The 27,959-nt window shown below is 38.4% G+C and overlaps 2 protein-coding genes across 3 annotated transcripts in view; both read left to right on the forward strand.

Moving 5' to 3' along the window:
• Nucleotides 1–4,357, forward strand: part of LOC113684852 (cadherin EGF LAG seven-pass G-type receptor 1-like) — a 43,353-nt gene extending 38,996 nt beyond the window's left edge. The window contains exon 38 of the mRNA XM_089206056.1: nt 3,463–4,357. Coding sequence (XP_089062182.1) covers nt 3,463–3,493 — 31 coding nt within the window. The 3' untranslated portion in view covers nt 3,494–4,357. The remainder of the gene's footprint in view (nt 1–3,462) is intronic.
• Nucleotides 4,358–9,549: 5,192 nt separating this feature from the next.
• LOC113684872 (E3 ubiquitin-protein ligase PDZRN3) lies at nt 9,550–27,586 on the forward strand. 2 transcript variants are annotated; one of them, XM_027202283.2, is made up of 8 exons: nt 9,550–10,337; nt 10,872–10,955; nt 11,616–11,720; nt 18,355–18,894; nt 19,564–19,650; nt 21,050–21,112; nt 21,393–21,491; nt 24,988–27,586. In XM_027202283.2, exons 1-8 carry the CDS (start codon nt 9,636–9,638, stop codon nt 26,266–26,268), a joined length of 2,961 nt encoding a protein of 986 aa, XP_027058084.2. In that variant the 5' UTR covers nt 9,550–9,635; the 3' UTR covers nt 26,269–27,586. The 2 variants fall into 2 exon arrangements, with proteins under 2 accessions (XP_027058084.2, XP_089063139.1); XM_089207013.1 differs by lacking the exon at nt 9,550–10,337 and adding an exon at nt 10,446–10,758.
• Nucleotides 27,587–27,959: the final 373 nt, after the last annotated feature.

The raw sequence follows: 27,959 nt of genomic DNA on the forward strand, positions 1-27,959 counted from the left end.
AAGAATTTGTTTTAATGTTCTCACTAATGAGTCTAATAAATTTATTTCACCTTCCCTTCCTATCACAGCTTGTTTTCTAGTCGCTAAGTGTAATAAATTGCCCTAGGAATAGTTCTCTGTTGGCATTTTAGTGGCAAAATCTGGGTTTCTACTCGTAAACGGTGCATTATTCTTAAACAGTGCATAGTTTTGCCTCACTGGGAATTTGATTACAAACCTTGTAGTCTCTAGATTCTTCTGTTGAATTTGTAAACTTGTACGTTGTGTTCCCACAGTGTCCAATTAAATAGTCGACAAAAACCTATTGTGTGCCTTGTTAAGCATAAAACTATTATTGACTAAAGGCCGGTTGCCAGCTTAGTCGATTTCCATTGTTCCGTCACTTTGTCTGTTCTACAACAACTGGATTAAACGACTTCTCTTTATATTCTCGGCAGGTTTCAAGATTCTCAAGTCTAAGCAAGTTTCTGGGTGCGTATTTTCCTATTCTTATAAATTAGTGGCGAGTTGTTTTCGTGCTATTTGAGGTCTTTCTGCATCGTTGATTAGCGGCGGGATTGAAAATGAGAGCTTATAAGATAATGGCTGATAAAAGGCAAACTGTTACGGGTCAGTGGACTTTCAGGGGGGTTGGATGATCAACTATGCGTGGCAAACCGTAGACGAAACCACGAACTCACGCTTGACTGAGCAAAACGTCTTTCTTTTTCGCTAGTCCAGTCCAAGGCTAGGGTTTGAAGCTCTTACAACCGTTTTGCGTTGACCAAAAAACTGGCTTCACTGGTTCATCCTTAATTATTGGTTCAAGTTTTTTTTAAGATGTTTTTGTTTTGATTTTTTTTTTCGGAAAACCTTTGTTACGTGTGATTTGTACGGTTCAAGTAGGAAGATATAAAACAGTGTGAAAACAGAGGAAATTATTAATTGATCGAGAAATTTCAAAACGAAGCCAATATTTAAGCAACCACTGCTAGAGAGACCACAGCCACACCAAGGTGATCTCCATTCCATTTTTCTCCTCTCTTCACTCCTCTGATAAAAAGTACTAACCCCACCCCTCTCCCCATCACCGCCTTGAATTACCAGTTGGTTTTCTCCCTCCCTTTTCCGAAAAAAGAGAAAAAGATAAAACGAATATTCAAGGTTTACTGATTGAAATAGTTTCATTTCTTCACCCACGTCAAGAAGAGGTTCTAAATAGTTAACTAACTATGTTGTTAAATTTGAAAATATGGTGGAACAAAACGAGCGCCCTTACTATTCCTTCTCTTGACTGTCTGTTTCTGATGAAAAATGTACTGACCCAGAATTGTTTTCTCTGATGCATTATTTCCAATAGTAAGGCTCAACACTTATGTTTTGCGCATTACATCAGTTTCAAGCGAAGTACAACCTTCTTATCCCTCCCCCGCTAAATTGTTTTATTCTCCTTTTTTTCAACTTTCCCGTAAATTCAAGAACAGAAAGTTTTAACATGCCCTAGTGCCACTTTTCTTAAGACTTCCTTTTTATTTTCTAAACCTAAAGTAAAGTTCTAGGGCTGTCCTATTGTATTACAGTTTAATCTTTTATGTTAGGATTCACCTTCCAACTTCCTTTGGTAGAAAGTACCTGAACTTGAAAATTACCCCAAAACGTGGGGTATTGTTTTGTGAAAAGGTTATCTTAGCTCAGTCAAATCTTCCTTAGATATTAATATTTCCTTCTTTAATCTTTCTTTTAATTTTTTATCAATTTATACGTGTTGTGATATGAATGTACGTGAGTCAAGGCTGTTTTGAATGGCGAATAAGCTGATATAAGCTAGAGCTTTGCAAATACGCACAAAGCTAATATTTCCTTTCTCAAAATCCCTTCCACTATTGTTCTTCATCTCGTGTCGTGAGCACGATGATTTGTTTCCAGTTTATACTGATACATTTATTTTCAGTTCCTTTTTAAAATTCCCTTTCGTTCTCATCCCTTTTCTCATGTTTTGATGCATGTAATCATTCGTAAATCGATAGTTATATTTCCCGCTAGCAATTTTGATCAGTCCGTACGTATTGTGATGTAAATCTACTTGAGTAATAATTGCTTTGATACCCAATAAACAAATATGGACGAGAGCGTAGCAAAAACGTGCAAAATTGATATTCACTCGTCAAAAATCTCTTGCACGTGCGTTTTATATCTCGTGTCTCGAGCGTGCTTTTTCGTGTACAAATTTAGACTGACTAGATTTAAGAATTTTCTAGATATTAAGCCGGCTTCCTCCATGAAATTCCCTTCTGCTTTCTTTCACTTTGTGCCTGGTTTTCTATTTCTTTTTGTTTGTCTTACGCGAATTTATGATACTTTTCGTACGTATAAATCTTTCCAATACCTTGTAATCTTCTTAGCTTGCAGCTTTATGTCAGCTTTGTTAACATGTGCATGTTTGCCATGGCTCCATTCGGACCTTGCTTTTTGTCGTTAATCAAAATTGAAGGATAACTTGGTCGTTTGTGATATTGTTCGTCTGTGCGTTTATTGAAACCTTCCATTAAGACAAGTACTTATTTATTTAAAACAAATTCCTCTATGGCGGTATTTTAGTGTAGTTTGCAATTCTTAAATTCCAAAGCTATTTAAATTGTTCATGTCACGGTAATGGATTGTGATTTACAAAGGAACATGTCGGTCTTTCACGAGTAACCAGACATAAATTTTCAAATTCGTTCTTGACCAACCCATTAAAGATATTTTTCGGTGATTTTATGCTATCTGAGCAAAGTATTTGAGCAATTTGCCCCCCTCCACCCCTCATAAATTCGTATTGTTGTTGTGGTGGACTCAAACCTCCACGCATTGCCGATCTCTTCACTTTCCAATGTTTTACTCCTGGGCCGTTCAGATTCTGGAAAACTAAAATTAGAAACTACTTAGATTAGGGAAAGCGGCTTGCGGTATTTGCGGCTGAGAAGACGCTACCTTATTTTGTGTCAAAATAAACTGAAAATTGAGTCCAGAGGGAAAAGCTTGAAGGGTACATTTTCTAATTTTATCAGCGCGAAAATTTTTAAGAATCGTTTCTTACCAAGTGTGAAACGCATCGTTTTCCACTCGAAAGTTTGTTAACCAATGACAAGAGATTGTATCAGAGTTTCACTATTATAAACGGTTTGAAAAGGAGGAAGCAAGTTCTGTAGTCTACAAGACAAATGCTCATGGTGAAGTTAGAAAATGTTCATACTGATAGTCTTAGTAGAGTGCATGGAAACTTGAATCAAAAGTTTCATTTGGAGTAGTAGTTTTTTTTTCTGCTAAAGTTTTTAACTTCCTTTTAGTTCATCGTAACTGATATAAGTTTAAGCGATTTGTTAACGTATGTCTTTTTCTTTATATCGTCCCAATTTAGAACCAGTCTTCATTGTAATATTTTCTTGTCTATTTTCTCAATTATAATTTATTTATTTATCTGTTCTTGCCTCTTTCTTACAGGGTTCGACAACTAGATATGAAAGACTACTAGCTTGTACTACTCTTCAATTCAACAAGCGTTTATTTAGCTAGAGTGATAAGCCTTTAGTTTTTTTTTTAAGATATCAAAACTTACTTCGAAAATGGTTTTGTTTAGTGGCCGTAAGTGTACATTTATTTCGTAATACAACAAGGTTAACCGTGAGATTAAAAAAAACCCACTTTTTTCCTTGAGAAGCAATTAATTTTGCTTGTGTTTCTTATAAGGTTTGTAAAGCCTTTGATATTGTATAGATGCTCTAACGTATATTTAGTGCAGATTTCTCAGTCTTTTTTAAAATGAGTTTTAGAATTAGGTGTTTCTTATAAACCGCTAGTAAGCTTTTGAGATAAACGAGGAAAAATATTTTTATCGAATCTCGACATGATTGCAGTATTTTCTTACCGTGAAATTTTTAATGAGGTATCTTGAAGTTTCAAATTGCAAATGGAATATAATTTATTAGGTCTGTAGGAACAGTTATCTGCTTAAAAAGGCAAAAAAATCGTATTTTAGCTTAGCTTTTGACAACGCATCGGCGAAAGTGGAAGAGAGTTCTTCCAAATAAACATTCTTAGTTTTTAATGTAAGCGTCTTGAGAGTGGCTAAAATTTACACGCCGACTGTAAATTTCTTAGCTTGTTTAGCTCATGATTTAGTGTTACCAATTTTAAATTGAACTTGCAGAGTGTAATGGAATCAAAACACTCAAGCATAGACAATGTCTAAGACTCCATTTGATCTTTTGCGAAGATGTCCGATGAGTTATTTATTTTACTTCCAGTGTGTTTGGTTTCAAAGCAATTTCTATAAAAAGAAATTACTTCTTATGTACATTTTTTGCTGATGGAACGTGTTAATAAAGTCTAAAAGCCACGTCGGCTGTAGTCATTTGCGTCTTTCTGCATTTTGATATATATATATATATTTTTTTTTTCTTCATTATTTTACTTTTCGTTAATATTACTATCCTAAAGCAAGTACCGGCGAGCTTTAATTTAAAATTGGTAATTACACTGCAAGTGTTTGCCGAAATGATTAATTTTAATTTTACAGCGATCACTGTGTTGCATTTCTAACATCGCACTGCATTCGGCTACATCTAACATTTCAAAAAGGAAGAAAACAGTGAAATTTTAATTCCGAAAAAAAAAAACATGTATCTTGTCGCTTTTGTGAAGAAAGCGCAAGCTCTCCTGCGGAATAAAATCACTAAACGTCGAATTCTTTATCAGGCCGCCAACTGAATTTTTCAGTTTTGTTATTCCTGATGTATTGAAGCCTTTTGTTTTACATCAATTACCTCTAGGCGAGGTTGTTTACAATCTGTGAGGAGGTTAAAGGGTCTATTGCTCTCTACTTAGCCGTCCTTCACGATGAATAGTTTGTAACATACCTAATTATCACATCCCGCGGTTGGAGGTTAAAAGTTCCGTCATTCGAGCGAGCTCTGTGATTTTGAAAAAAGAAAAAAGTTCGTGTTTTCTCGATTAATGAAACTGTCATCTCCTTTTGGTATGCTAATTTTTCCGTTTGCAAAGTGTTGCGGACTACGCCCACCGATTGTAGGTCTCAGTAAGCCAATTTCTTCATGCTCGCCGCAGTTTTCCCTAACAAGAGAAAACCGTGCTTGCGGTGCTCTTTCTAACCGGAGAAGTGTGAATTCGCAAATTTCCAAGTAAAGAAGCAATTAACACGGCGGGTTGATAGTAACTTGCATCTGCCCAGTTTCAAAGAAATAGGCAACAATGTTTCGCATCGGAAAGCTTTGCTCCGCTTTTTGGCGGCTTAATGTTATTTTCGCGGCCGATGCCATTGTCAAAATGTCGGTTTGTTTACTCGTCATTTCCGTTCAATGAAAAAGAAGTGATTTTGATCTTAAGCAAATACTCTTTCGGCTCGCATCGCTTAACACGGTGCTAAACTAATCGTTTCTTCTGCTAATGTAAAAAATAAATTTCAGCTTTCCTGATCAAACATTTCATGCCAATTTGTATTTCTGTTTCATTACACAAGTTTTCTTCTGTTTTCAGCCATTAGCAATCAGGAAATTTGTCGGTCATGAGGACAGACTGATGGAGAGATAAGCTAATAAACTAATAAGCCCTCTGTTGTCTTTTCTCGGTGCCTGTGATCTTTCAAATGTCGTGTCTCAAAGACATCTGAGCTTAAAAGCCTTGTAAAATATTCATTTTCAACTCCGAGAATTCTCTCTCATTCAAAAGGCGAACGACCATAACTTGATAATATTCAAAACAACTGTCTCGGGCGTGGGTGGCATAAGGAAAAATAATGCTATTAGAAAACAGTGTTCTTTGAAATTATCCGGAAATGTGGTTGAATTTTATAATCGAAGACAGATTTTTGGATTTGAACCAATTTTAATTTTCAACCGCAAACGATCGATCGGTCAGAATGTTCTATCTTAATGTTTCCCTTTCCTAGAGAATTGCTATAGCAACGAAGGCTCTTTGCAAGAGCGAAACGTTTTCGGTGATTACCTGTGGGCAAGTGAAATTGATAACTATTTACAAAGCCGCCTCTGTTTTAAATTCCGTTAGCGGCAAACATAAATTTGTCTGTCTCTGCACAAAGACGTTTTTTGAACGTCTAGCCTCTTGCAGAGTCAAATTGGTGATAAGAAAGAAATAAGCGGCAGGTTTTGTCTTGAAACCTCACTAATTGCTCCCTGATAGTGGGGGGTTTGATGCTAGACTAGGAGAAAATCTGGTTTGGGGCGATTGAGGCGCAAATCTCGTTGTCATTAAATCGTTGTTTATTTCATGACCTTAAAACTAAAGACACCATTTCTCCTAGAGAGAAAAATTGAGAAGAGAGCAAAACATTTAAACACGGAAAAAATTAAGTCCTTGTTGATATAGCGTCTTTGCCCAGGAGATCAGCACTGAACAAATCCGCCCTTTTCTCTGAAGATGACGAAAACAACTTCAGCAATTACTTTCTTATCAGAAGTCTGACTTTCCATCAGGCCTCCTACAAGGCGAAACTCTAATCCCATCGCGTGTTCTATTTCTCTCAAGTTTACAGGTTTAATATCTCTATTACGGTTTAGAGTTTTCCTTTCGTCAAAATGCCTGCTTATTAGCTGAAGGTCAGGCCAAATGGTTTGGCTTTGAATCAAGAAGCTTACTTTCTTTGTATGCGTTGACGTATTGCATATTTTATTGGAGATAAGCATCACTCAGGGTACAGGCTCGGACAGAATCAGTCCTTTACAAAACATGGGAAATTCCCGAGTTGAGAAGGAAGAGTTGCTTAATTACACAGATGTCAGGTGCAATTAGGCCATAGAAGACAGATTTGATGATTAGTTTGGAAAACAACAATTTCTTGCTATGATCTACACGACGTGATGCAATATCGCTCACAGTGACCACCATCAGAGAAATGGCCTGTTTTTGATCAGTTCGACACACTTCCTCAGCACTCGCTATTCTTACGGTAGTAAATCCATTTCAGTGCAAGTAAAACTTGCCCTCACGGTAACTGAAACCACACAATGTTTAGTATTTGGGTTTCATTTTAAAAGGACCTTTACCAAATTATAATCCGTCTTTGCTAAGGGGATTGATATTTGGGCTACAAAGCCTTTTATCGACTGCGTAACTTCATTTGAGAGACAATAGGTGCAAATCACGCCCTCAAATCAGAACTTCATCTCTGTCTCGAATAAACACATCGCGTGATTCGCAGTCAAACCGAGTTTGGTGAATGGAAACTTTCGTTGCAAACGCATGTCGCTTAAGAGAATTTTAACTCGCATTGATTCTGCATATTTTCCTGATATTTTTTTCTTTCTGATGACTCCTATGAGAGGCTCTCTGAAAGTTTTTCGTGTTTCGTCGTTACAGTCTATTTGGACACTCAATGATCAGAGCACTTACAACAAACATATCAGAACAATCTATTCAATGAATTTTTTTCCTCTTAACTAAATAACTGCTTTTGCACCATTATTTCTTTTCTAGTGCTGTTATCTATACATGATAACCGACATTCTACGAAATGATTGCACGGAAGCCCCACTTTTGATAATTTTGCAAGAAGATTTTGGCATTAACGCTAAGGCGTTTATACTTTCAAACGCTGTGATGCACGCTATTTTTGTGTGGTAATTGTCAAATTCGGGCGGAATCCACGCGATATAAACTAAGTCCATGCTCACAAGTCTCGACTCTTGTTTCCGGATTTCTTGCGTGATTCAAAATAAGCACCACTATTTTCAGTTGATCGTAAAATTATTCAAATCCATGGGATCAGAAAGGGCGAGCCAATGCCAGTATTTAAAGCAACTCTCTCTTACTGGCTAACCATCGCTAATTACAGCAGAGAGGAATAAATTTGCTTAGGGAAGGCGATACTAACTAAACATAAACATTTGTTTTACTCAGTTTTTTTTCTTTTTCAACAATCAAACATAATTGGCTTTTGGTTGATGTTTTTCTCCTCTACTGATGCTAGTCTTTTGATAGATACAGTTGTTTTCATGTTTTATTTAATGAAGGGCAATAAAAGTTGAGCTGTCGCGGTGTTTTAAGGTATTTTCCGCCTATGCATAAATTATCGCCTTGTCGTTCAATACGGCACTTGTTTATTTACCGAACGAACCAATACTGTCTTGTGCCCGAAGCGAAAAAGCGCTTCCAATCTTTTCTCTTACTTAGAAGGTAATTGGTGCCATTGAATCGATGCGTTTGGACCAAACAAATGCCGAGATTAAGCGATCGTCCCCTTTTGAACGAGCGTAAAAGAAATCATTGTTCCTCTCTGAACATCAAACGAAATTGACGATGTGCCGCTTTTAAAATATCTCGGCACGAAAATAAATAGAAAGCGGTACATACGCGCTTAGCGAACGTGCACCGTAAGTGATTTTAAGCGCATCAGAAATGTTTAACAGAGAGCAAAGCCAGTATCGTTTCACAATCTCGCCTCAACACGTAGGAATCAGCTGCTTTCGGAAGAAAAAAAACACCAATTGGTGCTCTGAAATGACTACTAAACGAGTTGAAAAGATTGGTAACTTGTCTAATTGTGTCGGCGAGTTCTTTATGAATCTAAACTAGTTGAAGAAGTGATTATTAAGCAGTATTAACCAAACACAAGGCAAATTAAGCTATTCAAAATTTTTTTACAATAAATAGGACTTTTGTCTCCCCAAATGCTGTTTTTCACTGCTCGTCTATTTTAATCGCATTTGCTTTTCATGTTCTGGTCTCCCTTTTGCGACTGTAAAAATGAAAAAAACAGAGAAGGTCGTTGACTCGTTTCAATCAAATTTGCAAAGCGTGAATTTTCAAGCTTTTTATATGGTGTATGTACGTGATGGGTGAAGTTCAGCGGTTTACATCAATATTTACAATTATCACTTTCACAAAGTTAGAGTCGAGCTTCAAAGGAAACGGCGCGTGTGTTAATAAACTCTGAGACTAGTCAACGACAAACGCTACTTATTTTTTTCTGCGGAGTAGGAAATACCGTACCACTTCTTTGACCATAAATTGGCAGCGGGAGGAGAAATGAAGCTTTTGTATTGAAATCCCTCTCCGCATGAAGTTGACAAATTGTGATAACCTCCCTTAAGAAATTCGCTTCGAAATTTGTTTTGATTTCGGCGCAAGTTTGCAGGAAGTGAATTACCTGTATATTTCAAACCGCTCCAAGCAGTTGACAGCTACGATAAAAAAAAATCATATTCATACTTTAATCAGCATAACAATAGCCAACTGGTGTTTAAAGATTCAAAACTCTCTTGGGAACACGTGGAAATAATGAAAATAATTGCACGAATCTCTCTTTTGTGTAAGTGAAATCACAGATTGTTTCGGAATAACATATATCGATGTCCCAAAAATCGTTTTTTTCTTTCCCCGTGACTTCCGAATTCTCGTGATATGAAAATCTATGTTTTGATTTCGCGCCATACGCGGGAGAGCTGTGCCGTTCGCCCGAAAATAACATGAGCAATGACCCGTTACCCAATCAGCGCGCGCCTATCTATTTGACAGCCATTGTCATTGACGTGATCTGGTTTCTAGCCCCGCCTTTTTATTTTGTCGCAAAGTTCAAAAGAACGAAGCGTATTGATTATCAAGCATTCTCTGTGATTCCCTCTATACTCGATGGGACTAGTATGGGGTTCGACGTGGATAGGTTTTTGGAACCAGTTGATGATGATTTGAAGTGTGGAATATGTTTCGGCGTACTAGAGGAGCCCTTGGCAACCCCATGTGGCCACGTTTTTTGTGCCCAGTGTATAATTCAGTGGGCAGCCGAAAGCGGATCATGTCCACTCACTTGCGAACAGATTTCTGTCGAGGATTTGAAGAAGATTCTGCCGCTCTGTAGTCTGATCGCAAAGCAAAATATTCGTTGTGAGAATTTTCGCCGAGGCTGTCCAGCCATTTTACACGTAGAAAATATTCAGTCACATCTTTTAAAATGTCACTATTCTAAGGGAAACACTTCCGGAGGTAAAATTATGGAACGCAATGCTAACTCCCCGGAAACTCGCGAATTCGCTCGAGTTGTTGTCTGTGAGAATGGCTGTGGTCTACCATTGCTGTACCAAGACTCCTCCACACATGACTGCATAAAGGCCCTTCAAACTCAAGTCGCTTCGCTTCAAATGAAATTGACAAGGGCGGAGCAGGAGAAGGAATTGGCCTGCGAGAGGATAGCGAGGAGAGAGGAGGCCAATCAAGATAGAATTTTAAATCTGGAAAATGAACTTCATAGCTACCAAGTTCAGGTGCTTAACTTCGAAAGGCAATTAAAAGAGTACCGCTTACAAGTGGGTTTTTTTCAGAAGAAGGCTGATGTGCGCTGTGACCAGGTACGTTGAAATTAGCCCAATCGGGCCAATGTTTGGTTTAAATTTTCCAATTGAGCGCGCACTAGCTATACGTAGCGAAATGTTTGATTTGAGGTATAAACCGCAGAATGGCTTGTGTGTTTATGAACGTGCAGTGACTCTACTAGATCAATACCCAGATCGTTTTGATCAATTAGTGTGCGCTGTTGGAGCTACATCGACTCTAACGATACTTCTTAGGAAACCTTGGATGCTGGACACGAACACGCTTCTTTGCGACGTATATTTTAACAGACAGAGCGCGCGATCCAAAAATATTCCAAGTTTGACATGAAAGTTGACGCATGGCACTAATCGTTCAATAACTTGCGCTTGGAACTGTGAAAGATGTTTGGCTCGAATCGGGCCATTACTTCGACACCAGACTGTTTTTCTTGCCACGGTGAGCGACACTTTATTGAGTTATAAGTAAACAGACACGAGCGAATATTATGCGATTTTTATACGCATTTGATTACAAATATCAGTTAGGCTGAGTTTTCTTTGCTTTTGTAGACCGCCGACGAGAATGAGGTCGAAATATCACTCGTCCGTGGGGACGGTGGCTCGCTTGGGTTCAATATCATGGGAGGCACAGAGGTATACAACTTTAGTTATTTTAGACAGACCTAATGCTCTAAATTGTCACTTGCTTGAGAATTCCGTTTTTGTCGCGCAAACAAATCATGTTTTGCGTTCGAAACTAGTGACCGACGCTCGACAGGTTCTCAACATACAAACTGCGCGCATCATTTTCTATCAGTCTACCGTTGTGTTTTCTTTGCGACTCCTTACATTCTATCATGGTGTGCAACCCTCCTCGCCCAGGCATGTGATGCGAGATACGTAAAAAGATTAGCGCCCAACTAAAACCTTATCAAAGTCGTATTATTTTGTTATCACTTTAAGCACAGTTGAATCATGAACCCCCGTTTGTGGTAGCAGCCGAGCAATAGATAGAATCCCTGAAGAAAGACCTTTTCAATGCAACTGTTCTTTGTTTTGTTTTGTGTAGTCTTTGAAAGAATGTACTCGTAAACACGGCTGGAAGCCGTTGTTGTGAATTAAATAGCCCCACTTTTGTCTATTTGAAATTTTCATTGACCATGCTGTAGAAACCCACGCGCGTTTGCGTCCCGCATTGTTTGAAACGCGCGGAAAGTTCGGATGCTGTTACCTTACATTCCACCAAGTGAACTACGTGTCTTTGTTTAGGATTAGAAGTGAGCTATAGAATTTTCTTTTTATCCCCATTATCAGGTCGGAAACAATTCAGTTGGTGGAGGAATTGTGGTTTCAAAGGTCGCAGACGGCGGGCCAGCCTCGAAGGAAGACGGCCTGAAAATTTACGACGTGATCTTGAAGGTAAAATATGTGAGATTTTTTACAACCCGCCTCCTTTCAATAAAATCTCTCTCGCGCGTGTTTTTCGAGATGGCTTCTTTTTCATAACTGATTGCATGACATGGCGTCGTGTTGATTTTTCAATCGTATCAAATACTTTCGCGTTCGGAGCCGCGCTTCATTATTAAATCTCCTCATTGTCTAGATAACCTACTTTGCAAACCCATAACAGTGATCTGTTGTTCTTCTGTTCGGCTAAACATTGCTGCAGAGTTCTTTGCAATGGATTTATTTACTGAGAATTGATGGTAATTTAGCTCAGCGTATTTGTAGATTTCCGACTGTCAACTCTCGGATTAATGAAGTAACTAACAATCCATCTGCTTCCGCTAGAGAAGAACAGGGACTCTTACTTTCTTTATTACCCCTTGTAAACAAATTTGGCTTTTAACTTTGGCTATATTCATCGGACTTCATCCTTAACGAACTGGATTTCCCGTCGTAAGCGTTTTATGTCAGCAAACTCGAAACCCTTCGGCTCACGACGTTTAAATAGCTTTCAAAGATTACTATATTGTTATTCACAAGGAGTCGAATTGAGGAGCTCAAAAAGCCACTTTACTGTTTATTTTTCGCTCTGTTGTATTTCAATAGTCCTCACCGCGTGCTTAATGTATAATTCACGCGCTTTCGCAGTAAATCATAGTCGCATTTGTCTGCCAAAGTGCATTTACCACAGTTGGAAAATAGATGTCTTCGCTACGCGGGCCCCATGTGAATTGTCAATCTCTTAGTCTCAGTGGGAACCCATTTCGCTGTCACGCGAGGGTCTTATGGAGCCTTTCGTTCTGGCTGCGATAAGAAAAGCAAAGTTCCAATTTGGTTCTGTGTGCTTTTTGACCACCTGCTCCGTCCAAATAAATGAGACAAAGGCAAGGATCCATTGTGTGGGAAAAGTTCAGCTCTCGCTGTGCTTTTCAAAAGGCGTTTATCGGAAATTGATCTGTCAGTTGAACAATATAAAAAGTATATTTTGGGTTTCCAGATATTAGTTGGAGATCGATAACAATAGGAGATAAACCGCTTTCGTAACCCTAGGCGAGACTTGAGTTTGTCGATTTGTGGCTGGAGAAAAATAGAAGTAATCTTTAATTTATATCTACCGGTTTTTGTCTTAGAAAACTGCCTTTAAGGCACGGTTGTGAAAAAATACAGTATAAGTTTACGGATTTAACTCTAGATTTCTTTTGATTGTCATTTTTGCCGCTTTAAAGGTCAAAAAACAACTGTAATGGATTAATTTGATGTTACTGAAGCACCTAACAGCGTTTCAGGATCGCGGCCGAATACTTTGCCCATACCTTTCAATCCTAAAACATGTCTGTTATTCCTCAGAAAAAACGAGTGGACTTTCTTAGCTTAAATTTCACGGAATCGCAAGTGAATCGATGCAGATTCCGGTAATGGAATCTAAAGCACGCATCTAACTAAGCTAAGCTGAAAACTCGTCGACATTCCCTCTTAAATTCGGCTATCTTTCCTGCAACGAAAAACTGTCTATTCGCAGAAATCAATTTAAGACAAAAGCGTATTTTGACCACGTCTGAATTGGTGGCAACTGTTGTCTAACCGGAGTCAATTAAAGCGATTTTAGTCGGGAATGTTATTTCTGTCATATCAGTTCTCGCGGTGAAATATCAAACTTTAAGAATCTTTCATCACTCAACTATGCTTTGGAGGGGAACTTCCGTTGCAAAAGCCTTAACCTCTTCGTGTTATGCAAGGCATTACGGAGACACACAGAGTAAATATTTTAATCCTTTTGTAAAGTGTTACAACGTTAAACAGGGACAACATAGTGTAATATAAAGTATTTTTCCATTATCCGACACTTAAAAGAGAACACTCCTCAATGTCTGCAATGGACGGCTTTTTGCTAACGCTAATACAAAGAACATCAACATTCTGTTACAGCCATTAATGAACCCTTGTAATGCGACAAAAGTGTTCTGTTTATAAAGTTGTCAAGTGTTAAGATGACCTTTATTGCTTTTTTTGCATTTTTTTTTTTTTTAAGGAGACCGAAACTATTCCTCAAATAGTTAACCACATACGTTTATATTTTTTAAACTCGCTATTTTTCGGTAATTGAATGGTTTTGTTTGTATTGAGCTAGCATAAAATTTTCGAAATACCATTTCCTCTGATACTGCTTCTAGATCAATCATGGAGAGTCATCAAAGATTTTCCGTCATCTGAAGATTAATCGGTGTTTTATATTGGCAACTGTATGGGAGGGTTTTTAAAGTAAATTTGAATATCACCCGGTTTCTTGTTAGCAACATATTGAATCAAGTTGTGAATTTTTTATGAAATGTAGATTGTTTCACGCTGTCTCGCCGTTAATCCCTTAAAGTTTATCAAATGCATTGTCGTTGCTTGTATTGTGGCGAAATACTGTTGCCTGGATTTTTTCAGAGCTTTTTGTGATTTCGTTTGAAAGATTAAAGTCGGCTTGGATTAATAGTTAGCGGTGCATTTGCTAAAAATTATTTAACCCACTACGTTACGATATTGGCCGTCCTTTGTCGTAACAGATGGTTATTGCTTCGTGAAACAAAAAATTTAAAGGGATTGTGCATGGGAATAGGCGATCCAGAAATGTAGTCTCTTTAAAAGAGGCATGTTGGGGAACTCATTTAAAATTTCCTGTCATTTGAGAAAAGCCAATTACGTATTATGTAGAATTTTCGAAGTAGAAAGAAAACCGCATGATATTTGGGTGTAGAATATATTTGAGTGATATCAAATGCGATGAAGCAGAAAGGATATACAAGATGCAGTTAAATCAAATAAACTCCCTATGTTGAAAATTGTATGGACTAGGGAAGTTGTTATTTATATCTGCTCACAGATGAAGTGGAATCGGTTTGTAAAGAAAGAATCTTTTTAAAATACTCATTACCTAAAGTGAAGACTTTATTGCTAGAATTTGACAGCAGACGGATTCGTTAGAGAAATTAGAAGAAAGAAAATATGACCCTTTAGTGTTAAATGGCAGCACTTTCTCTGTAATTTCGGAACGATGAAAGCTGCCATTATTTAATGTGTAGAGAATCAATTCGTCTTGCGAAGCAATACAAACGATGATGCTAAGCGATATGTACACGAACGATTTATTCAAGGAATTGATATCAACAAATAACTTAGAGTAGAGTGGCAGACAGACGATTAGGTTGTCAAAAGAAACCTGTTAATTTTACGATGAACAAGTCGTTAGCTGCCGACCAAAGAAATGCGTGCCAATTTTGCGATAATTTCAGAGTCAAAATTCATTTCGAAAGTGTTGGATTTGAAAGGGTAAAGGTTGTTAAATTTCAAACTAAGTGTTCTAAATTGGATTTTAAGAACACCAGCAGAATTATTTTGCATTATTTATAAGTGTGTTGAGCAGGTGTAATCTACACGAGACTGCGGAAAGCAAGCTTGTCGTTTTCTTTGTCATTATGTAATGAGCAATTTTTCTTCCGTGAAGTTGGTCGACCTCTTGAAACCGGTCTGATATAAACTTGTTGTCGGTGAAGAATAGAACTAAATTTTGGATTTTTACCTCTTTGGTTATCAACCGCGCAAAAAAAATATTGTAGAATGAATATATTTTAAGCTCGCTTCATTATCCTAATGACAGCTTTTTTCGACAAATGCTTTTTCACCTTATTTAAATGTAGTCTATGTTTGTCGCAAAAATTAGTTTCTTCAGGATATTTTGGGCGTGAGAATTACTTTGCCTTAAGCAGATTTTTTTACTGGTGAAAAATATATTTGACTTATTAAAAATAGTATTTTTCGGTGTGCTTTTATTATATCAATTGAAAATCCATGTTATTTTGTTACCTTCGTAATAGATATTTGAAACATCTATGGACAATAATTTCACTTTGATTACATTAGTTCATGGTATAATTTTTATGCAATGTGAAAGTTGCCTCGTGTATTTGTAAAAGTTATATTGAAGCTACCTATTTCTCGGAGAAAATATGTGTTTGTTGCCTATGCAAAAATATTAATTACCTTAGGAACTGTGCATTAGTGAAAGATCCTAATTTTTTAATAACAAGACAAAATATTGACATTAACTTGAGTTCATCCGCTTTTTCGTTCTTGTTATAGGACCAACAAAGAAATAACCTCTCAAAATTTAATATTTTAATGTCACCACATAGTAAAGATCCCATTTACATCGCCGAATATTCCGTGAATATTCCTTAAACGTTTTACGCCTTAAAAAAGTTGTAGACCGTTCGGCTCGGGTAAGAGAATTTCAAATTCATTTTGAACCAAACCTTGGTTAGTTAAGGTTTATCCTACAGTGTATTAAGAAAACTGAAAACTACTTAGATTGCTAAATATAATTTTGTATTATTTTAATATTTTAAGAAAAAGAGGCCACTTTCTTCGTTGTTATTAAATTTTTTTTTGTTATCACGTGTAGAGATAGAACAATATTTTAAACTCGATTTTTTGTTTTATTTAGGGCAAAATTTCCCTTCCTTCACAGGTATACTGGATTTTTATTGCAGTTTTCATTTAATTTGCAAATTTAGAAAAAAATTATTTTTCAAAATTCGTAACCGTGTATACAACTTTGTCCTGAAATGAATATGCCTCACCTCGGTTGCCATGGCAAAGCATTGGACAAGGTGTTCATACCCTTTTTGTTGTTGTTATTTTTTTTTTTATTTCATTTGTTTTGTTGCTTTTATTTAGCAGTTGTTCAATTTTTCGATTGAACTCAGATTTCCAGCAATTCGCTAACGCGTCCTCTAAACCTCCGTATTCGACTGCAATCCCTATGTAAACAGAAAGATTATCTAATGTTACCACTTTGAACAGGGTAAAACAAACCCCGACGCGATGTATTTTTAGAGGCAAGGCTGGAAATATGTTTATATCTGTTTCGAAACAATTTCCTCTCGAAAATAGCGTCTTAAAGCAAAGTTACAAGCATCATTTAAATGGTTTAAAATGGTGTGCTTAAATTTCTCCTATCAGCGAAAGTTTATCAGTTGTGCATTCTTTTCGTCATAAGAAGCCATTCACTATCTTTCCTGATACGAGCGACATATTGAAATGGTTCCCCTTTATCTCTATCAATCGATCAGTATGAATGATTCTTAGTTATAAGCTGGAAAATATCGTCTAACGTACATTTTGCAAGTGAAAACTCAGCTTTGTAAAGTCGCAAGGCGATAATGAAACTGTGAGATAAGATTCGCCTTCGACCGAATCAGAAAAACCGAAAATAAGGGCACAAAAACTTTTCATTAGCATAGAGACAAGTCTTTGTTCCATCTTAGACTGCGAGTGTTTCGTTGAAGTCACCATACGGAATTTGACTTCTTTGTGGTTACAACTTACAGGATGTGGTTTTAATTGATGGTTGTAAATGACGTAAACATGGCAAGCATATTATGGATATTTCATTTCTCCGTTCGTCAGTCGATTCGCTTTACAGAGTCAGCCGAAAGTAGAATTAAACTATGTACATTAGCAATCTTGTTAGCCGGCCCGTGTTTCTGGAATGATTTCCAATGAAAAGCACCAGGCTTGAGATTTAGGCGACAGTGTTATGCTAAAATGAACATCTCGCCATTGTCTGAAACTTTTTTTCCCTTATTTCATTATTAATTCCTGTCTGCTAGTCATTTCCTTTAATTTTACTGCTAGAAATTTGGTCTGAATTCAAATAATACACCCAAGCTGTTAGTTTACTTAATTCTGATTGCATTTATGCTCGGCGATGTACTGATAGTGCAAAGTTAATTCGTACACCCCGAAATTAGAGCGTCATTTCCATAGAATGCAAAACATCTAACAGTTCAGTTGGCAGTTGTTCTTAGAGAGTACAGGAAAACTTTTTTTAAAAGAAAAATTTGAAGTCAACTGTTCCGTGACCGGTCGTGTGATACGTAAAGCTGAGGTTGAAACGCTAAAAGCGGACAAATGGATATATATTCTCAAACACATGCGTTCCCAATTTATTCCATTTGGTAATTTTATCCCACCTGCCCCTCGCAACAGTGGGCCAAACATTTTTAATGGACACTCTTATAAGCCTGGAGTGAATTAAACACTGGAGACGAATTATTAAATTCCCTCGTCGATATCGTTTTCATGTAAACATTACATGCACTAAGTTCGCGAATGTTACTTCTTGACATCAGATGGACTATCTGATGTGTATTAAATGACGCGAATGACAGCGCAGTGCATTTGCGTTACTTATATCAGTGACAGTTTATCATTTGCAATGTTATCTTTAATGACAGTAAAAGATAAGTTCAGTGAAGACTCGTGAGAGTTATATTTCACAGCGACGCGTATTCCACTGTGTTTTTTTTTCCTAGTCAGAGGTGTGATGAGGTATCTAGGACTATTCCCTTAAGCAACCGCCTTTTGGCATGTCACGCCAAGCTGCCTCTCTTTTCGAAGAGCGTTGCGTGACACAGCAAAAACGGCTGCTACGGAGAGTACCGATTTTGTCGTTAGTTGCAAAAAAATTATTCTAGAATTCTTTCCGTCCTTCTGAACCGCTCCCAAAGAAGCGAGAAATTCGATAAACAAAAGTCACATGGTGATCTTTTCTCGATCTCAGGTGAATGGTATCGATTTGACTGAGGTTAGTCACGCTACAGCTGTAGAAGTCATCAAGACCGCTTCGGAACCGCTGAGTATTCTAGTGAAGCGAAAGTGCATCGACTCCATCGTCGACTGTGTACCTTGTCTAACTTCAACAGGAACACAAACAGAACTTTTTCTCTCCCAAGACATGGAAAACGTGGATACGGACAGCGGAATCCATGATCGATACAGCCCAAGACAAGACTTGCTTATTCCGTTTGAGAAATCCCTTGACGACGGAACGAGTAGCTCGGAGTGTTCCCACCGTCGGATAGAGTCATTCTGTAGGGAAGATGTAGAAAATTTCCGCTCAACAAGTGAGAGTTTGCCAAGCTCAGAAAATATTGTTGGCAGCGAGCAAGGAACATTGCCCCGCGTCAATCTTCTTGTGAAGGATGTTAATTACGTACGTGACGTCGATGAGAATTCAAGCTGTGATTTGCAGCCTCAGCCCTATGTGATAGCGGTTTCCGACGAGATTTATTTCGATCCCGAGTTTGATTACGAATACGAGGTAACGTTATTTAGTTTGTAAAACACGAACGATCGTTTCACCGTTATATTGACCGTTCTGCAACCTTCGTTTTTTTTTCCATCGTGTATTATTGATAAGTAAGTTGTAGATCAGTTTAAACGTTTTTTGTGAAAAGTTGGATCACACGCTCGACAGTTGGACTGACCGACTGGGTTATTGACTCAACTGACCGACACACTGACTGACTGACTGAGTAGCTATCTAATTGAACGACTGACTTACTGGTTGACCGGCTGACTGACTGAGTGACTGTCTGACGGCGACTGACTCATTGACTGACTGCTTGGTATAGATGGTCCATTCCTTCTAAAACCTCGATTTAGCGCATAAAATAGAGGTGCTGCAAAAAGTTTGAGGAGTTGGAAGATAAACACAAAAGCTATAACATCAGCTAATCGAAACAACGATGATTATCAGGGGCATCTAAAAAGCTCCTGGAGTAACCACACCAAGCCAGTCCTAAGTGCGCGAAAGCGCAATTTACGAATTCCTGGTTGCTGAGAGAAATACATGCGAAACTGATTGTTTGAGGTGTTTCCGCCATATTTATAGACCTCTTAGAGACGGGGCCTCAATTGCAATCCTACGTTACTCTCAACCTTATGTAAATATTGTTAGATTAAAGTTTTGTTTATCTATTTCTTTAAGGAAATAACCCTCTGGATAGCAAACAGAGATCTAGGATTAACATTCTGTTGCGCCGAAGAAGACGAGTCTACAGTCTATGTGTGCGAAGTAAGTTAGACTCACAAAAAAATATCGTTTGGTTGGTGTTTAGTGCCCTGCTCGGCGTACTGAGTACTTTTGAAGTTAGACGGAGCTTAGTACTTTTCATAATCATGAGGAAACGCTTGGGTAAAAAACACAAGCCTTTGATTAAATCACTATGTGCGCAGGGTTGTCCATTAGTTGAAATAATTACATGATTTCGTAAAGAACGTGCTCGTGCGTACGTTAAAAGCTAGTAAAGTAACTCACATGCATAAACAGGGGGATGAGGGTTTTCAACTTGTCCCGTTTGATTTCCTACTTTAAAAAGACAAACAAACAAACAAAACAAAAGCGCAAAAAAACAGAAATTCATCCTCGTGTTCTTTGCTACCACTGAAGGCTCGGTTCTGTGGTGCCCCGGCAGACATCTGTCAGAATGTGTTTCTGTCTCCGTGTCTTTGTTTACCCAGACAAGGGTATCTTATTTAATCCACTATCCTTTTTAGTGCGCGCAAAGAATAATGTGTTAATTAGCGGTCTCCCAAATCTTGTTAAGTCCTAACAAAACACAAAAAGAGCTCGCGCAGCCACCCACGGAGAAATCTTATTAGCTTGACAAAGCAGGACCTCTGATCTAGTTTGTCAGTGTTGGATCGAGTTACGCTTTATTTCCCAGACTTTCATTCTGTCTTACAGAGAAACTGTTCGGATGCACTTTTGGAATCTTTTTACCTTCGCCTTTACAGAGGGTCGCAATAGGGTGTTGGCTCTTACCCATTACGGTTAAAATTTGTCAAGTTTACACCTAACAGCAACATTTTTGTATCGTTGTACTCTTTGAGCCCCTCTTTACATTCATGATGCCCGTTTGGAGATCAAAATTACTTTGTTGTACATTTGAAATCCCCACGCCCACATTTGAGGTGCGCGTTTATCTGAAGACCGGTTGACAATGCCATGGAGCGAATAGGAGGATTGTTTTCTTCCCCCGTATAGACGGAATATCAGTATAATATACTTATTTACATTCCTGTTTGAAGTAAACGGGCACTGGGAAAGTAATCTGTATGACACAAGATCACAACATATTGCCACACTGACGAACTTCGATCCTAGCGTACTAATGCTAAGCGTCTCGTACTTAGACCCAAAGGGGGCAGTGGAAGAGAAGCTTATTTTAACCCTTCAACTCCCAAGATCTGATTATTAATTTTCCCCTCTAGCTGCTAAACGTTTCCTAGTAAATAAGTTACGTGAATTTGTTGTTAGATCTCATTGACTGTTTACTGGATGGTGCAGGGTATTGTAGGGAGAAGTTACTTGTTAATCACTGCTGGAAGTTAAAGGGTTAAGTTATATTGGAACCGTTCGAGCAGGGAAATCAACGTAACGAAAAATGCGTACTACTTTCTTTTTCCTGTAGATTGAACCTGGGTCCGTTGCGTACCTTGATGGAAGATTGACTTTGTGCGATACAGTTTTAAAGGTATAACTCTCTTAATAGTTAATCGAAATAAGAATCTCGTTTGAAGCACCAGCGAGATCATGGTGTCCACGTAAGCATACGCATGTAGCATGCGCGTGTAGCATGCACGTGTAGCATGCGCGTGTAGCATGTGCGTGAAAACGCGCATGCTTTTGTGGAATGGCTACAAAATGTGATGGCACATTTAGCTATACTCTTTTGTACTTAACCGAATGCTGCTCTCTAAAAATGTTGGTCCGTAAGATTTTATATGAAAAACATTGTTTCTTTCTTTTCACAGATAAACGATTTTCCGGTGACCCATCTCAGTGACATTGAACCATTAGTCTACGAATCGACCTCGACTATTAAGTTTCTTGTGGCGAGACCTGCGCAGGAGGTGTGTGATCTTAAAAAATATGTATAAATATATATATAGATATTGCTTGTTGTCAAAGATTTTCCCTGAATGACTCTTCTTCGCCTTGATTAGTATGCCAGACGAACAGGGATGGCGTATACGTGAGAGCTTCGGCGTCCCTCGCTGTATTTTGGGTTTGATTCGTCGGTTTTCGTTCCTCTTGGAAAGAAAAAGTCTCGGCGTGTTTTTGCCAAATCTAGCCATGATATCATTTAGTTTCTGAGTTCTGTTTGGTTAAGAAGTGATCGGCTGTGAATTTGTTTGGTTCACCAGCTATGGTGTCTAGGTTTGCAAGCCTTGAAGATGATTTTGGTCAGCTCGGCAAATTTACCATCTTGCATCCGTCGCGCGCTCATGAATTAATCGTTAAATATTCCATGACATGACGAGAACATTCCGGCTCAGTTCTGCGGTATCTGAGAGAGAACTTTATTTACCCTTTATATGAATTAGATTCTCGTGGATAATTAGTTTTGAAGTTTGCTTACTTAGCAAAGGACTGTGACAACCTTTGAAAATCATCATACCCTCTTAATAAGGTCGAGGTGCGCTCAGCGCGGCGAGATTATGATATAAGATGTTTACCGTATCTCGCTGGATTAACAGGAAAAAAGTTGATTGGAAAGGATTCGAAACTTTGGATTACGTTCTTTAATGCCGCCTTAAATCAAAGACGAGATAAATTTTATTTATACAAGGCGAATATTAGAACATTGGCATTCGAAAACTGCACTCAAACTCTAATTGACAAGAAGCTTATGCTAACAATTGATAGCCTTTGATATGCACGCGTTACAAACCATAAGAATGAATTTTTCCGAGTCTTGCCAGTTTCAAACCTTTTAGGTGAAACTTGTGTCAGTTATTCTGTGGTCTCGAATATTTCAGCAGCTTAGGCGAGTATGCGATTCGTTTCCTGTCTTTTTTTTCTCTTTTTTGATTCAACTCTTTGAAGTAATTTAATGAGGTTAAAAGTACTTGAAGGATAAGAGTGTGCGGGTCCTTTGTAAATATTCAAGGCTAATAAACGCCGTTTGTGAATAAAACGTAATTAAAGACGAATCCAAGAATGACATAAGCCAGAGTTGTTTCTCTAGAAAAAAGTATTTTAAGGAAAGATGAAACGACTCGAAAACCATTTCGTGTTGCGAAACATCCGAAATTACCCGGCCTGTGTTGCCATGCATAGCTTTAATGTCAATGAAATATTATAAGTGATTTTCCACAACTCAAACAAAATCGGCTATTTCAGACAGAAGTTCAGACTAAGCTTGTGTTTACCGTCGAAGTGATTCATTGCAATTGCAATTTAATCTCGTTTAACACCGGGATTTCTCTAATCTTCAAAGATGGCTCAATGACAGTGAGTAGTCCTTTCAAATGGTTTCGGAAATCCACGATCGTTTGAAGTCACGCAAGTTTGTAGCCTTGCGTGTAAGTTTGTGTACTTAAATGTAAAATCGCATACCTTATCACAAATGGAAGATGTTTTAATAGCGGTTTAAGAAATAACCCCGTCGTTATTGAAAATGCTGTGAAAATCATTCTTCGAAGTTCATTCTTGTCACGAAAACGTTGTGCACGCTTCGAATCACGAAAATCGTACAAAGAAGTTTTCGACAACCTGTAGTTCTTTTCTGTTGTCACGTGCCTCAATTACTTCGTGTGTTTAAAAGAACGAGTTACATCTTGAGAGAATCGTTGAAGTACAAACCTGGAACACGTTCTTCAGCTAATTAGGTTAATTTTCTCTTCATCACTGTTCTTAAACGAGAAAGGGATTATCCTTGAAATTGTTCTTCGCTAAGGACAGCTTATCTTACACGTCCCACGCTGTGCATTTATTTTATAATCATGCGGCTTTGCGCAAAGATGATAATTTTAGTTCCTTTTGAAATTATCGTGCCCTCCTCTAATACCCACCTTGATTATTTCAGGGGATTAAGCTATCATCTTTGACGCAGGCATGCTTTTCAAGGTGTCCTCTGAAGGAAAGGTGATGAAATTTTACGGAGCCCCCCTAACCTGAACAATGTTGTTTGTATTTGCTATCACGTGAAAGCTCGTACACAAAAATTTCGAACAGTCGGAGCAAAGGTGGCAGCTTTTGTTCTAGCGTTCAAGAAGTACCAGTGCAGACGATTTTTGTATTTGCGTTGTCAGTAGTATGAGTAATCAAAGAGTTGATGTCGGATCAAAGCTTCCTTTTTGTCTTGAAAACGTATTCTATTTTTTTCCTAAATGACTTCCATTTTTTTGTGGGCAAAACTTAAATTATGGTTAAAGCATTATCTATCAAAAAAACAGTTTTTTTCTCAATCATTACTGCGAAGCGAAGCTTCTAACATTTAATCCTACATATTATAAAAAGGATCAATTTAACCGCAGATTTCCGAGCTTTTGAAGAATGTGACTACGAATTACGTCCGTGTTAAAACACTTAGCGGGACCTTGAATCAGCTTATTGGAAAAGTTTAAAGCGTTCTTTTAGTGAGCTAGAAAATAGAATCAAAATCTTCTTACTTCAAACAAATTAGATTATTGGCGGTGCATAAAAGGATGTTACCCAATCTTATTAAATTCCCTGGTAAGCTCTATTAAATAGCAATAATTTGTCAAAAATTTCCGCTCTGAGGCTTAAACTGACTTAGCCTCCTAGTGGGATACTGGCTAATTATAATTGAGGAATTCCCCAAACGATACGTGGAATTCTGAATAGCATCCATTGTTAAGAAAAACGGTTTGAAATAAATCAATCTGACAGTAACAAAAAGGAAAGCCTGAAAAAAACTCTTCAGGCCCCGACGGGGCTCGAGCCCATGCCACCCAGATGCCTGTTACACGGTACCATTTATTGGGCTACGAAGCCACGTGTATGACAGAAGCGAGGTATTGTAGAGTGAGTTGAACTCTTCAAAGGGGTCTGTTTTATTCGCACTGCACTTGTGAATACCAGTGTATCATATATCATCTACAGGTCAGTTGTGGCTATGTCATACCACTATCGGTTACCGTGGCTACTTTCATTTTGTTAACGGTATTCCCTTTCCCATCCGGATTCTGGAGGAAAAAATTAAAAAAAAAAGAAACTGGCTCTAAGAAACAATCTTAAGATAAAATTCCTGGAAATCCATGGGAATTCTCCAACCTATTGTGCCGTAGTGATTATAGTCACTTAGGGGTATATATTTGAGGAAAGCTCTAGCGGGGATTTGCCACCAAAACCTTGAAAACCCGACTAATTCTCTTACCCAGACCTTCCTCAGCCGGGCGATCGTAAGGGTGAAGGTTAAGGTACATTGCAGTGACATAGTAGGACTGGGTGCGAGATTTACCCCGACCCCCTGTGACACTAATCTTGTGTAATTGGTAAATGCTGTTTGGTATATTGACAACAAACCGTTCTTAGGGTACCTCCCTCTTCCCTCTCAATTTCGTCCTAGCGCCATTTCATATCTATAAATTTGTATTGTAGGTACGAGCGACTCTTGTTGGCAGCGAGGGAAGTCAGGAATGGAGCTTCGTGGATCCGATTGATGCCGAGCTGAGCAACTTCAGAATTGACGTCATCAAAGAGGAAGACGAAGATGTAAACGAAACGCTTAACAGCGAAAAAGCTAACGGTGAAAAATGCGAAAAGGACAGTGGTGTTGGAAGAACAGATGAGAGCACTAAAAATGACGAAAGCTCTGAGCCAGAACTCGGAGAGGAAGCCCTGCAACCGGCGGATTCTCGGAGAAATTCTCAAGAAAATAGCGATAAATGCTCTATTAAGGACGATTCTGACATGCGCGAACGACAGGGAAGTAACGCCTCGCGAGAGAAGGAAGACATAGCGTTTTCTCCTGGGGATAACAACTGTGGGAAATCTCGTGGCCATTCTGGGGTAGACTCTAGTCGAAGTAACAAAGAGCGCTCACGGCGTCACAGCAATGGATCGCCGAATAAAAAATCTCGCTCGCCTACGCGTAACGGTGGCTCGCCTCCTAAAAAGGAGAAGGACAAGGAAAAGAGCAAAGAACGGAGAAGAAATCGTGATTCGCATAAAGACAATCACCATGATGAATCTCGTGGTGAACGGGAGCGAAGCCGACATTCCGAGCCAAAGCGTAATAGCAAATTAGGCAACGTAAGCAGGACAATACGCGCTTCTTACATAAGGGCTGTAAGTAAGGACTCGACTCAACACATTAATTTGATCGGAGAATCGGACGTCTTTGGAAGGAGTGATTATCCAGATCATCGAAGTAAAAAGAAATCAAACCTTATTGAAAACCAACCACTGAATGGTTCTCAGCTAAACATTGAATGGAAGGTGCGCATGTCGAAGGACGGTAGTCAAATTTTTGTGCGCAAGAGACCAGCGACGCCCGCTCGACAAGCGCGGAACAAACTTCTGCGCGAACGTGCGCAAAAAATCACGGACGAACGCAAAGGTATTACGACTGACGATGATGCGCAAACTATTTATCAAGGCCGCTATTGGCCGAGAGAGGACCGGAGACGACATTTAGAACGGGTGCGAGAGGCGCGCCGGAAAAAAATCCAAAAACTGCAACAACTGAAAGAATGTGAAAGCCCTCACACGGGCAGCGGTTCAGAGAGTGGCAAAGGACGTCGAGATATCATTGTGGAGATGAGTCACCGTAAGATGAATAGAAAACAGTTCGACGATTTTACCACAGTTCGAGAGTATTTAACTCAACGAAACCCGGATGGGTCACCAGTGGGACCTATTCATGTGACCACAGTGTAATGGGTCACCTGTTGGCCCTATTCATTTGATCACAGTTTAAAGAATAACGTATCTGTGAAGCAACAATTGTGGATAAATGCGTGAAAACTTCAGAGATCACAGGCCACAAATACTTAGCTCTTTGAAGCCAGGAGATGTTTTAATAGCCTTTTTTGTTTTGTATTTTTTTGTTGTTGCGCTTTGCTCCCGAGGTAACAAAAAGACCTGGAGAGAAGTGCATAATTACTGTACGCTTGCTGAAGTTTGGCGGGAAACGTTGAAATTGACGAGTGACGCTGACGCTCGCTTGAAATGTTCAAAGCAACGTATGTTGGTGGGAAATTACCGCATACATGGCGCATGCGTAAACACCCGTACAGTACCTTAACTAGAATTTGGGTGTTTACTGAAGCTACCGACCACATTTCCAAGCAGTAGGTTATTTATGAGGTCTCTTTGTCTTCATACTAAAAAGGATTAGACACCTTTTTATAACCCATTTGCGTTTACCTGTCTTTAATCCTTATTGTAAAGCTACTGTAAATGTTTTATTAGTTTTATGTTATGAAGTAACTAAAAAGTCAGCCAGAAATAGTCTATTTAAGTTTATTATCCAATATTTCGCAACTGTTGTTTGTCGGTCATGTATAGTTCCTCTAAGAGTTGCGTCGGCCAATTCACCGTCTCTACTCGGTATGGCTTGTAATTTATTGCCAAATAGTACAGTAAAACATTAAATTCTCGGATTCTATCTATGTATATAGTAAGAGATGTAGTATTATGAGAAAAAGAATATTAAGGTCCAAAAATTACATCAATTTTACGAACTATCTATCAAATATTTTATTGATGTTTTTGTTGTCAAACAGCGAATTAAATGACAATGGTCTACTTTGCAGTCACTCCTTATAGTGTACAACGTCATAACGCCCCCCCTCCCTCCCTCCACACACACAAATGCACACTTCCCCCCCCCCTTTCTCAAAAACTGGCTGCAAAGGAGACAAATATGACTAAGAATTGAAGTCAAACCTGTTTCCATTTAAGAGGATTTTTATCAGAACAATTTACCGGAAGTTTTAAGGCCTTTATTGTTTGTTTGTTTGTTTCTTTGGTTAATTATTTAGTTTAATGTTTTTCCGCCAATTCTAAGAAGTAAGTTTTTTTTTTCTTTGTTAAATTCTCTGTCAGCCTTCATTTCTTGCTGGTGTGACGAACAGAAACGCAGCTAATTACAAATGCACATAGTGAACTTAAATTAGACCAACCGTTTATGGCCTGATAAAATGGGCTGAAAGGTAGAAATATTGTAAATAAAACTACTTGTTTTTACGCTGGATGCACGCGTTTGTTTTTTCTTGACTTAAAAACATAAGAGGCTTGTTTGAGATCGAGTTCAAACATATTCAAACTCCTCTCCCCTCCCTCCTCCTCCCCCCCCCCCCCCCCCCCCAACAAAAAAAATTACTTGAAAGCACGTCTTTTATGGATCAGGGAGGTTTTATCTCAGTCAGATGAATTACTTCGACTCGCCTCAGAAGGCGTGGATGAACTTATCGAAAATCAGATACTAAAGCAAAATAGATTTTGTTTTCACTAGATAAACTTAAAAATGACTTAGGATGAAAATGATTCTTGCGTTTTTGCTTATTCTCGCTACGTCAGATTTTCGGGAATTAGATCAATTTTGTAGCATAAAATTAGCATTCCTC

This window comes from Pocillopora damicornis, chromosome 5 (genome assembly GCF_964200805.1).
Source record: "Pocillopora damicornis chromosome 5, jaPocDami1.2, whole genome shotgun sequence".
NCBI lineage: Eukaryota > Metazoa > Cnidaria > Anthozoa > Scleractinia > Pocilloporidae > Pocillopora > Pocillopora damicornis.

What these genes read in the sequence shown, in the direction of transcription:
- LOC113684872 (XM_027202283.2), top strand. Translation starts at nt 9,636, where the DNA reads ATGGGGTTCGACGTGGATAGGTTTTTGGAACCAGTTGATGATGATTTG. An exon ending in ATATCATGGGAGGCACAGAG is followed by an intron (nt 10,956 to 11,615) that starts GTATACAACTTT and finishes CCCCATTATCAG; the next exon opens with GTCGGAAACAATTCAGTTGG. An exon ending in AGTTTGATTACGAATACGAG is followed by an intron (nt 18,895 to 19,563) that starts GTAACGTTATTT and finishes TATTTCTTTAAG; the next exon opens with GAAATAACCCTCTGGATAGC.